Source organism: Lontra canadensis, unplaced genomic scaffold, assembly GCF_010015895.1.
Source record: "Lontra canadensis isolate GAN:19392208 unplaced genomic scaffold, GSC_riverotter_1.0 scaffold53, whole genome shotgun sequence".
Lineage (NCBI taxonomy): Eukaryota > Metazoa > Chordata > Mammalia > Carnivora > Mustelidae > Lontra > Lontra canadensis.
Window position 1 is genome coordinate 1,672,176 of NW_022631047.1, and position 12,249 is coordinate 1,684,424.

The 12,249-nt window shown below is 52.4% G+C and overlaps 1 protein-coding gene across 3 annotated transcripts; it reads right to left on the reverse strand.

The window, feature by feature from the left end:
- Window positions 1-380: 380 nt before the first annotated feature.
- TAC3 (tachykinin precursor 3) lies at window positions 381-8,148 on the reverse strand. Of its 3 annotated transcripts, none has more exons than XM_032874363.1 (7): window positions 7,981-8,148; window positions 7,297-7,415; window positions 4,037-4,142; window positions 3,820-3,849; window positions 3,276-3,329; window positions 2,806-2,880; window positions 381-669 (listed from the first exon to the last, which is right to left on the reverse strand). In XM_032874363.1, exons 2-6 carry the CDS (start codon window positions 7,408-7,410, stop codon window positions 2,807-2,809), a joined length of 378 nt encoding a protein of 125 aa, XP_032730254.1. In that variant the 5' UTR covers window positions 7,411-7,415; window positions 7,981-8,148; the 3' UTR covers window positions 381-669; window position 2,806. The 3 variants fall into 3 exon arrangements, with proteins under 3 accessions (XP_032730254.1, XP_032730253.1, XP_032730252.1); XM_032874362.1 differs by having other exon boundaries at window positions 381-730; window positions 4,037-4,145; window positions 7,981-8,115; XM_032874361.1 differs by having other exon boundaries at window positions 4,037-4,145; window positions 7,981-8,113.
- Window positions 8,149-12,249: the final 4,101 nt, after the last annotated feature.

Here is a 12,249-nt window from a genome sequence, read left to right on the forward strand (position 1 = left end):
ACAAGTAGGCAGAGAGGCAGGCAGAGAGAGAGGGGGAAGCAGGCTCCCTCCTGAGCAGAGAGCCTGATGCAGGGCTCGATCCCAGGACCTGAGATCATGACCTGAGCCGAAGGCAGAGGCTTAACCCACTGAGCCACCCAGGCGCCCCTTGTTCATTTATTTTTAAATTACTAAATAAATCTTCCAATACCAATTATTTGAAACACTGACTAAGGCACTTTTGGGAAAATCAATACATGTACAAAATAAAGATGCTTCTATTAATATATGATACATGTGTGTATGCATATCATGTAGGCGTGTATGATGTAGCTGGAAGAGTCAGGAAGAGAACCACTCCCCGCCCCCGCCAAGCAGTGAAACAAATACAATACTCTGGGTCATATTTGAAAATCCTTTATTGTTGGGGAGTAGAGAGAGACGTCATATTTTTGATGGAGGACACTCCAGAAACCCCAGGGGAATCTATAGTCAATGCCCACGGGGACTGAGGGTGCTCAGTCTGTGGTTTCTACATCACTGTGGGGTAGAGGGATGGGGAAGGAGTCCAAGTGCAGGGGTGTTACAAGGCTGGAGAAAAGAAAGGGAAATCGGAGCACGTGCAGGTGGGGGCTGGGAGGGGGTGACAGGTGTCTTCATGTTGCAGCCCAGGGGTCCAGAAGTGGAGTGCTGGGGACATGAAAATCTGAAATCACATCTTCTGTCTTGTAAAACTCACACCGGCCACCAGCTGGGGAAGTAGGGATGTGGGGGGGGGGAGTATGTAAGGGAGGAAGAGAGAGAATAGAAGTCTTAGCCCTCAGCTCTCTGTGTAGCCTTTGAACTAGAGGACCAAATCCTTCTAGCCACAGGAGCGTGCCCCTTTCTGGTCGCATGCTTACCATGCTACTTGCAAACACCTGAAGGACGGTGTAGTGACAGGGTCCCTATCTGTCGTCCTCGCATCCCCATGATTCAGGCCCACACAAAGCCCCATTCATTGTGTCCCGATGCTAATGCTCCCCCAGGTTCACCCATGCCCTCCTCCTCTTTCTAGAAACCTCCCAGAGGAAGCTCAGGCCCAGGGATAACATCCTTTGTCAACAGATTCACATGAATGAAATAAGATGACCCAATGAACTGTGTTGATCCATCTCATCTAATCTCCTTTAAATGCCAGCCCCCAGGGACTGTATGTGCTGTTCTTCCCGGCTCCTAACAGGTTGAATGCTCCATCAGTGGTGAGATGACGAAGGCTACAATTATGCGACTGGCCCTTCTGAAAGAGCCTGGATTCACCGGCGAACATTAAAAGTAGATTTCCACAATGCACTTGTTTCCACCATTTGTATAAAATACTATGGCAAAATTGCACTGTAATTATCTTTATGGCCGATGCATAGCGCTGGGGGAAAGTATGTCATCCAGATAGAGCTGCCCGTATAATTATCTGGCGGTCGGCAGGACTGAAATAACCATCTAATGAGAGCAAAATGATACGGTAAGGACCATGTAATCAGCGAGTTACGGTCATTACGGCTCTTTGTGCCCTCTCACCCAGCACTGAATGGGGGGCTAGACCTAGTCTCCGGGCCCAAGGAGCCCTGCACAGGCAGCTTCATCAAGAGCCATCGAGAGCTCTTGCTCCTTTGGTCTCCCCTGAGAGCAATGACCGTGGGTAACAGAGACACAGGGAGAGGGGCAGGAGTCTCTCTGTGGGAACATAGGCTTTCCAATCCCTCTCTTTTTCTCCCCCCACACCTTCTTTCTTCAGAAGGTAGTGCAAAGAAAGCCATCCCTCAGGCTGCTATTGCTATGTGGGGGAAGATGGGGTTGAGAAGGAAATTTCCATGTTTTGACTAGACATTCCGCTGGGGACTCTCATGCTCACATAGCAAGTGAGAGATCTGTGAGCCCACTCAAGCCCAGGATCCAGCCCAGACAGCTCTAGAGCAGATAGACCAGAGTCAGCCAGGAGGGACACTGGGACATGACCCATACCTCCCAGACCACAATCGTCATAACACACGACACTGTGTACGCTGTGCCAGGCACTGTTTCGAACATTTTACCTATGCCCAATCCTCAAAACCACAACCCTGCAAAATAATATTATCACCCCCGTTTTTCAGATGAGGAAACTGAGGCACAGAACAGTTATGTAACTTCGCCAAGGGGACACAGCCAGTGAGCTACAGATCCAGGAGTCAAACGCAGGCTGTGCTCTTAGCCATTACACCACACAGAGCAACTCAGATACGGTTTCTAGTTACTCCCCCTAAAATTTCAGAGTTCGTTGCATTTCTTCCTAAATCACCCTTGTGAAGAATTACACAGCAGACCCCATCAAGATCTGAATGGCTTGTGCCTACCTAGGAGGCAGAACACTTCACCCGGGAGTTGGCTGTGGTGCCTGCAATTATCAGGTGACGGTCTCTCCGTCGTGTATACAGATAATGAGAGAACGGAACCCGAACAACCGAAGTTGACCATCGGAGAAGCCACAAGGAAAACCTCTCGCTCCCCATGTCCCACGACTCACGCCTGCTCGAGCGTCAGCCAGGGTCCATGATACTGGGGCAAGAGAGGGCAAGTGGGGCAGGTGTGCGTGCATGTGTGTGCGTGTGTGTGTACATGTTCTTCAGACGAGCATGCCCCCTGAGTGACAGTGTGTTTGACAGTGTGCTGGGCACTAACAGTGCATTTTAGGGCAAAATTATGAGTATTAATGCCTGTTGCGTCAGAGGAAATGCCTCTCTGGGCAACCCCCCCAACCCCCCCCCCACACACAGAGTCCCCTCTCCTCTCCTGACCAACAATCCTTACCTCATTCCACACTGGGGGGATACTTGAGGGTACCAAAGCTGGGAACATTCTCTTGGTTTACATCAGTAGAAGTGTCTGGGTTAAAGTAAATAGTGTAGTTAGGAGGGATTTTTCTGAATGTGACCTTCACCCTCACCCAAAAGCAAAGCACTAGCCACTAAGGGTAGTGTTGGAAGATAGAGTTGGAAAGAAGAGGTACACTGTGTTTGGAAGATGGGGAGGAAGGACAGCCCCCTCTCCAACTCCTTCCCGGCTGCAGCAGGACTAGCTTATAAAGGTCTCCCCACTGTGTTCCCAGGGAGATCTGGACTGTGTATCCAACCTGATTGGGTAGAAGGGCCAAGGAACCCTCACTATAGCTAAGAGAAATCCTGTCTTTCCCTCAGGTGACATAAATATGAGGCCCTTGACTTTTGCCATATCTTTACTAGTACCCTAAGCCCTCCCACTGTAGCTCCACCCACACCTACCTGGTTGGATGTTCCTCTTGCCCATAAGTCCCACAAAGAAGTCATGCATGTCACCTGTAGAGAAAGGGCCAACATTGCCAACAGTGATCATGGGGTAAGTGGGGAATGGGGATGCGTTCCCCCAGACATGTATCAAGACTTCTGCAATTGGGTTTCTGGTCTTTGGTTCTTTATCATGCCACAGCATGAATCCCTCATTATCAAGGTATCCCCTAAGCACCCTCTCTGCCCACCTCTCCCTCCTCCACATTTCAAGAATTCTCTGCCCCCACAGATGCCTGGTTTAGAGTCTTCACAGCCACCACGAGATTCTCTTGGTGCCCAATGACCAGCTGATGGAGGGAGAGTCCATCACTCTCCTCACACCTGTTTCCTCCGGTTCCCAGTGACCTCTCACACCCAGGAAAGGCTGGTCGAGCAGTTCCAGCCATCATATTGTTTGGGCCAGCTGAGATGGGGCCAGCCAGAGTAGTCACTGGGACCCATGCCTATGGAGCTGTAGCAAGTGGTCAGCAAAGACAGGGAGGGAGAAGACACTACTCACGTTTCTGGGGAAGTGACGATTCCTTAGGGTCTGTGAAGGCAAGAACAGTGAGTTGGTGGGGAATGGAATCTGGAAAGTGACAGAGGGGGTTCAGAGCACAACCCTCAATTACTCGTCAAGCTATCTCCAGTCTCCGTCCCACCCGAAGTCTCCTCCCAAGCCTCCTTAATCATCAGAATCCTGCCCCCAACCCCCTCTCCCCAGGGCTGCTTCCTACCCACGCTAGCCTTGCTAAGCATTTTGAGCAATCCATCCAGAGAGACAGAGCGGCTGTCATAGAGTTTCCGGAGCAAGGACGAAGGCAAGTGGTAGAGGTCCAAGTCCTTCTAAGAGACAGAAACAAAGAGGGCTGAGGCAGGATGTTTGCACTTAATCCACTCGCCCCTCCCCACAAAGGACAGCCTCTTCCTGAGACCATCACAGCTGAACCTGACATCCTATAACTTTCAGAATTTCTTCTGGCTTACACTGGAAGAGAAGTGGGCTCTGAAAGTGTGGTCCATGGACCAGGATCATCACTACTGTAGGCTTGTTAGAAATACAGTATCTCAGGGCGCCTGGGTGGCTCAGTCAGTGGAGTGTCTGATTTCAGCTCAGGCCGTGATCCCAGCATCCTGGGATGGAGTTCCACATCAGGCTCCAGGGAGTCTGCTCCTTCCTTGCCCTCTACCCCTACCCCTGCTTATGCTCTATCTCACTCTCAAATAAATGGAATCTTTAAAAAATATATTAAAAAAAAAAAAGAAATACATCATCTCAATCTTGGTCCTACCCCAGACCCACTTCAACAACCTGCATTGTAACCAGGGCCCCAGGTGACAGGTGTGACCAGCAAGATTTGAGAAGCTCTGGAGAAGGGAGCGCATTGGGCATCCCCAGAGGCAGACCAGCTGTCCCGGTTTGCATGGGACTGAGAGCTTTCCTGGGATGCGGGGCCTTTAGTGCTTAAGCTGGTGGTCTGGGAACACTGGGACAGTTGGTCACACTCTATCTCCCAAGCTCAAAAGGGACTGTCTCTTGGGGCTCTCTCCCAACTACCACCGCATCTCAGTGAGAAGGGCCATTAGTTCTCTTCTCCTTGGCACATCGGGAACCAGTTTGCTCCAGGATATCGTTGCCCCACTGTGTGAGTGAGCCATGAATGCCAAGAAAGCCCTGTCAGACAGAGCAGGTGTCCTCTGTACTCCATGATGGAGTCACAGAGAGGACTCAGTCCCTGGGATGGGTGTAGGTAGGCAGCCAGCACCCAGCTGTGATCCTGAAAACTCCCCCACCCTGCGCTGTGTTCGTGGTACATGCTTCTCTGGCTAAGCTTCTCACCACCTCTCACTCTCTTTTCTTCTCCATAGGTTTCTGCCTCTGACTATCCCTCCGTCTCTTTCTTTCTTTTTTTTTTTTTTTAAGATTTTATTTTTTTGACAGAGAGAGAGATCACAAGTAGGCAGAGAGGCAGGCAGAGGGGGAGGGGGAAGCAGGCTCCCTGCTGAGCAGAGAGCCTGATGTGGGGCTTGATCCCAGGACCCTGAGATCACGACCCAAGACAAAGGCAGAAGCTTTAACCCACTGAGCCACTCAGGCGCCCCCCCCTCCATCACTTTCTACACAGAATTTGGAATTTCTGGAAGTCTATGTGTTCGGAATGACTCTTCTTCTCCTCCACAAATGAACCCCATTCCGGATCTGCTGCCAGGCAGAGGCTCCTCATTGCCTTGGTGATTTTTTTTAGCAACCTGCACACAGCTGGATGGTTGGTGGGCACACACCACACAGCCAGTTAATTACAGCTGCAGAGAAACAGTGACCGTGATCGTGTCTGGAGATTCTCACCTTGAGTCTCAGCGGTGCCTCTCTCTCTCTCGAGCCCAGATGTTCTTGGGTTGCTGAGCATGCAAGTAGCACATTTACATGGAATGTACCCCTGTGCATACCAGCCCGCTTGCCTAGGCACACACAGATCCTACCCTGCCTCACCCCAACTTCCCTCGTCCTCTCAGACCGTCGGAGAGAAGGTGGAATGGCAATCTCTCCCTGGCATTGACCAAGAGGAAAAGACCTTGAAGCAAGTTTGTCTTAGAAAAATATATCCAGATATTCTATCTCCAGCTGGAACTTTGGGCTCCAAACATAAGGGCCAGCCCATATTTGGCACTCCTTATGTGTTTTTTAAAAGACTTTATTTTTGAGTAATCTCTATACCCAATGTGGGGCTTGAACTCACAATCCTGAGATCAAGAGTAGCGTGTTCTACTGACTGAGACAGCTGGGCACCTGTATTTTTTAAAAGATTTTATTTACTTATTTGCCAGAGAGAGAGTACACTGGAAGAGGGAGAAGCAGGTTCCCCACTGTGCAAGGAGCCCGATGAGGGACTCGATTCAGGATCCCTGGGATCATGACCTGAGACAAAGGCAGACACTTAATCAACTGAGCCACCCAGGCGTGCCTGTCTTTTGTATTTTTTAATTGGTTCTTATCCTTTGGATCTGGTGCAGCAGCCACCACCTGCAAGGTTACCAGCCTATTGTGCCCTGGGACATGTACAGATGAAGACTGATTTCTCTCTCTGCCCAGCACACGGCTTCCTATGCAGCCGCTTTCCCCAGATTGTTCAAATATTCTGCCCACCTCCTATAATGAGATGCTAAACAGATCTGAGCTGGAGAGGCAATTAGACTTCACACACTGAATTTGTAATAAGTTCCATCTATAATCATCTTAAAAGCATGTGTATCAATGTAATTGCTGTCATTTCAAAACCTTGAAAAGCCTTCCTCTCTGCTCTCTGCCTGTACCCCTTCACTGTCAACTCCTGTTCTCTTTCTCAGAGAAACTTTGGAAATCAGGCCAAAGTCTGTGTTGTAGGGATTTTGCCCCCTATCCCAAGCAGAGGCTAGAGTCGGGGCAAGAGAAAGGAAAGAAGGCATTGGGGGGTCTTGGGAGCACCTGACATCACTGGGGGTGGATGAGCAGGGAATAATGGAATTTATTTGGATTTTGGAAACAAAATGATATACATAGCTGATAGGTAAAATGGCTTAAAAATGCCCATTTGGGAGAGAATTTCTGACTGTGTGTCCTCCCATCCAGGGAGTGGACAGTATCTTCCCCCTGCAAAGGACAGAAACTGAGCGAGACCATCCTAGCTTACCCCCCTCCCCGGGATCCAACCCCCAGGTTTCCAGTAAATCAACCAACCGCACAACATACTAGTAGGGCACTTTTTAGGTACAGGGTTATCAAAGACACACAGAGGGACTGAGACCCCCCCCCCCTTGTCCACATAGCTAGAGACAGTGAGAACATGACACCCCGCGAGAGGCAGGCAGGGAAACCCACCCTCTGGTGCGTCACCCAGGTAGCTCCCAATCTCACCCATCCCACCTTCCTCTCAGCAGCTGTGGAACAGGCAGAGTGTGGGCTCTCGTGATGTCGGTCCGAGCTCCGCCGGGGCGGGCACAGCTAGAGGGGGTGTCTTACCTTGTTGTGCCCCCCAGCAGGCACCACCTGCTCCTGTGAGTCCTCACAGACAGCCCCCAGACTGTAAGCCAGGCTGATGGCCAGAATGGCTGCAAACAGTAGGGCCCTCCGCATGGTGCCTGAGAGGACAGAGAGACAGGACAGGAATGGGGGAGCAGAGGGAGGATACAGTATGTGTGCAGGTGCAGGAGACATTCTGAGACAATCTGTCTTGATCCTGCTTCCCCAGCCTCCAATTCTCCCATCTAAGCCCTGGTCCAGGGAGAGTATCTCTGAGCAGGATGGCCAGCCCTTGGGCTCGGTGTCCCTGCTCCCCCACCACACATCTCCCCACACTGAGCACCTGGCAATGAGCCGTGTTGCAATAGTCCTCCAAGGAAGATGATAGATTCGTAGCACATGCACAGGTCTGCCTTCTTAGTCAGCTTAAGGAGGGATCCTGGATTCTAGTTTCTAGCACCAGATAACCCAAGACTTAGGCAAAACTTTCTAGTATTAGAAGAATCAGTCTGAACCCACAGGATCCAAACATTACTCGTTCTCAACCCATATCAGCGCTTTCTGCTTCCCTTCCCTGTACCCAGTGCCGAGATCATAAGCTGCCACCTCTATTGCCTCCTAACCCTGGCCTCTGTCCTTTGGTGCCAGCTCCAGTCCCTCCAACATTCTCCCACTCGTGCCTACCTGTGGAACAGCTTTGAGCCTGGGGCAGGCGGTCTAAGAGGATCAGGGAGCTGGCCAGGAGCACTGCCCACTCCCCTAACACACACCCACACACACACACACACACACACACACACAGACACACACACACGCTGGTGGTATGCTGCCTCCGTGAAGAGAGAAGCTGGGAGTGGAAGGGATCTGAAGATGTGGCAGGAACTCCTGCCCAGCTCACAGATAAAGGCTCTGGGAGGGTCTGGGGGAGCCGGGGGAGGGGCTGCGAATCACCAATCCCAGGGTGGCTGGAGGGGAGGGGGGAGGCTGGTGGAGAAAAAGGAGGCTATAGGCTGCAGGCAAACACACACACACACACACACACACACACACACACACACACGCACACAGGCCCTGCAGTGTGCTCACTTTCCAACAGCTCCGGAGCTGGGCGCACTAAGGAATGATGTCGTGTATGTTTTGTACCAAAATGTCCATGCTGGTTATAGCTCAGTAGGTGTGGTCCCGGAGTCTCGTTCTCCTCATTGTTCACCCACCAGCTCCTTGCCCTTTAAACCTTCAGGCTCAACTGCCAGACCAGAAGCATTTCAGGCAGGTGCTTCTCTGGCCCTCCCACACCCCCGGGACAACCAGACACAGGCTTCTGAGCACTGGGAGGTGAGTCTGGCATCCCTTCCCATCCTCATTTCTCCCTCTGTCCTCCTTCCAGCTGCAGCTGACCCATCACTTGCTGAGGACCAAGTGATGGGTCAGCGCTTCTCCCCTGCTGTATAATGCAGAAGCTTCCAGTGTCTGCCTCCCTCTTCACCAGGGCAAATGCTTCTCCCTACACCACTCCCTCTCCAGCCCATAATCAGCCTGATTTTGTTGCATTCTTCCAGAGTTCTAACTTCTATTCCTCTTGCTAGAATCTCAGGAAGGAGGAAAAGAACACGGTGGCCGAGCTGTCACCACCACCACCCCCCATTCCTCTCCCTGGCCTGGCCCGGCCCAGTCCAGCCCAGCCCAGCTCAGCATTGATCTCTTAACTGCTTCTTTTTTCTCACAGTTACGTGTTTTCCCCTCTCTGATTGGCCTCCCTGCAGCCAGGCATCTTCTCCCTGGACATTTCAAGCCTCTCCTTCCTTTCCCACTCTGTTGAAGGAGCTCGTGCTGCTCATTTCATACCTGAGTTGGAGCCCCAGGGGAGAGTCAGAGTCAGAACTGGGCTGGGATGGAAGGAGAACTGGAAAGAGAAGATGGTGCTCAAGGGAACCAGGCGGGGGTGGGGTGGGGGGGGACAGCAGAGTGAAAGCAGCTTCAGAGCCATTATCATTCTTAGCATTTCCTATTTTTCAGGGGAGGAAACTGAGGCTCAAAAAGTTCAGTCCTGGGGCACCTGGCTGGCTCAATCGGGAGAACAGATGACTCTTGATCTCGGGGTCTTGAGTTCGATCCCCACTTTGGGTGTAGAGATTACTTAAAAATAAAAATAAAAAAATCTTTAAAAAGAAAGTCAGTCCCGTGCTCCAGGACATACAGCTACCAGAGAAGAGCCATAAATTCAGGTTTTGTTTGTGTGTTTTTCACTCCAAACCTCCCCTTTGTTTTACTGCACTGGTACGAACTTTGACCAGTAAGGGAGCCATTAATTCTCCCAGAGGGAGTGGTGCTCCCCCTCTCTGAAAGACCTGGAGATTTGGGACCTTGCTCTCTTCTTCTGGGGCAGTGAGGAGAACTACAGCCGTTGTGTATTTACTCCAAAGATGCTCTGCTCACCAACGTCTTCCCCAGTCACTCTACTTCAAACGACCGCCCTTTCACACTCCATATCCCCCTTCTGTTTCTTCTCTTCATCATTAATTACATCCCATATGCTAAATGCTTCACTTACAGCCTGTCTACCCCACCAGAATGTCCGCGTTCCATTGGCAAGGACTTTTGTCTGTTCTCTTTACTACTGGATCCTTAGCTCTATAGTGTTTGGCATATAATAAGTGCTCAATAAAAATTTACTCAGAAAACAGAAAAGGAAGCCTGAGCCTCCTTCTTGACTGAAGCCCACAGTGTGGATCCTCCGCAGAGTTTCTCAGTGCTGCTAGTGCTGAGATGCTAGCCTCCCAACTCCACACTCCCAACAGTCACCCACCCTGGGACTCGGGCCACACTGACAGAAGTCTCTCTGCCAGCACATGGCCCCACGCTCACCCCTGGTGAGGGCGGCAGCTGGGTCTCAAGGCCCCTTTATAATGTGAGAGGCTAGTGGGACCTCATTTAAAGCTTCCCATTATCCAGGTAATTACAGCGCTGTATGGGCCAACCATGGGCCGGCACCCAGGCTTAGGAGCCTTCGGTGGGATGAGGGGTAGAAGCTGGAGCCTGTTTACATGTAAATGTCATGGCGGGTTCATGCCTTTGAGAAGCTCAGGTGCTGATTCTAATTGCAGCCATCCCCTACCTTTTCTCCTTGCCATACCAGTCTGGAGAAGGGAGTCCAGGCTAGGCAGGCTGGAGGGAACAGGGGTGGTGGGAGATGGGGTGGAGAGCAGTAGGAGGCGTGTTAGACTGAGGGCTGAGAACTAAAGGCTCCTGGATCCCATCTCTGAGGCAGCCTCTCTCCATCCTCCCACCCCTCCATCCCTGCCTCCGCACCCCGGCAAGCAGGGAAGCAGGGCTTCTGCAAAGGTCCACCATGAATAATGTCCTTTGATGATGCAGCCTCTCACAGAGGATGGCAGGAGCTGAGGACGGGGGAAGCAAGGGCATGGCAGGGAGAACTGGAGAACTGATCTCCTCTTGATCTCTGGGATGAGCAGAGACTTGAAAGAGCTGATGCTAAATGAAGCCAGAAAGGTGAGGAAGGAGGGAGGCTTTGAAGGGCTGGGGCAGGCAAAGCTTCATGTTGCCCCCACACGCCATGTGCAAATGCCCTGTGGAGTGCGTGTTGCAGCTCCCGAGCCCCTAGGTGGTTTTCCCTTACACACTTTTCACTGGAGCCACATCTTGGACAGCCATCACCAGCCTAGAGGAGTAGGATCCCTAGCAGATCCTCCCACTGGAGCTCTCCCTCTTTGTTGCTGGGGTGGAGATGAGGCCAGGATAGTATGTGTTCTGTGGAGCCGAGATGGTGTTTGGTAGAAGAGGAGACCTATGAGCGTGCATTGTGATGCACGATGACCGACATATGTCCGCCACGTGCAGGGCTCGGGTGCAACATGGCAACTCCCCCAGCCTCCCGGAGGGGTGCTGCAGGGTGGTGAGGGAGGGCCCAGACCCTAGGCGGAGATACCAGAAAAGAACAGGAGGATGGCAGCTTCTGTGTCCTGCCAAGTCCTGCAGCCGGGCGACAGCTGGCCGATGGCCCTCAGCAAGGAACTGGAGGGGATGGGCTGAGCCAGGAACGCGGCGCCAGAGCTGCTGTGAGCTGAGGCGCTCGGATGGCTCCTCACGGGGCCTAGGGACCTACGGGGCCTAGGGGCCTCCAGGCCTGCTTGAGCCCTCAGAGAAACCACCCAGACTTCGAGAATGCTGGACTGGCCGAGCAGGAAGACAGCAGAACGGCAGCTTCTCCCTGCACGGTGGAGCCAGTTCAAGCCCTATTGCACAGGCGGGACAACAGAGACCCCCTAGAGGCTTCGGGGGATGAAAACCCACACTCCTTGGCCCCAGAAGAGAGGCAGAGATGGGAAGCAGGGGAGGGACGGATGGGAGAATAAAGGAGATGAGCCCGCACCCTTCCTCAGACTAGCATCAGTCCACATGAGAGCTGGAGGGAGGACAGGAGGATGACAGGGACTGCAGCCCTTCCCCCGCTCCACCTCTCCCCAGTCCAGAGAGCAGACAGTGCCTTCAGCCCTGGGGAAGGAAAGCAGGATGGGGAGCAGCAGCTGCATATTCTCCTGAAATTGCTTCTGAAAATGACCAGACACTTCACTGGGAAAGTGACGACAATTTGGGCCCTGGGAGCAGGAGATGAGGCAGAGAGCGGGGGCGGCCAGGCTCTGGTAACCAGCCCCCTCTCGCCAGACACGATCTCCTCCTTGGCCTGATTCTGAGAAGTCAAGGATGGGGCGAGCTGGGGCGGCAGGGCGGGGGGTGGGCAGCGGGAAGCTGACTGGGAACCTGAGCTCCCCTCTCTCAGGACACAGCCCCCCATGTGCCCAGGAAAAGCAGACTCCCTGTGCCCTCTCCCAGCCCAGAGCGGGGTGTGCCAGAACAGGACTGATGCTCAGAGAGCGAGATTAATCCACAGGCAAGAAGAGAAGTTAATCAGGGCTCCTGCAGGCATGATTACCT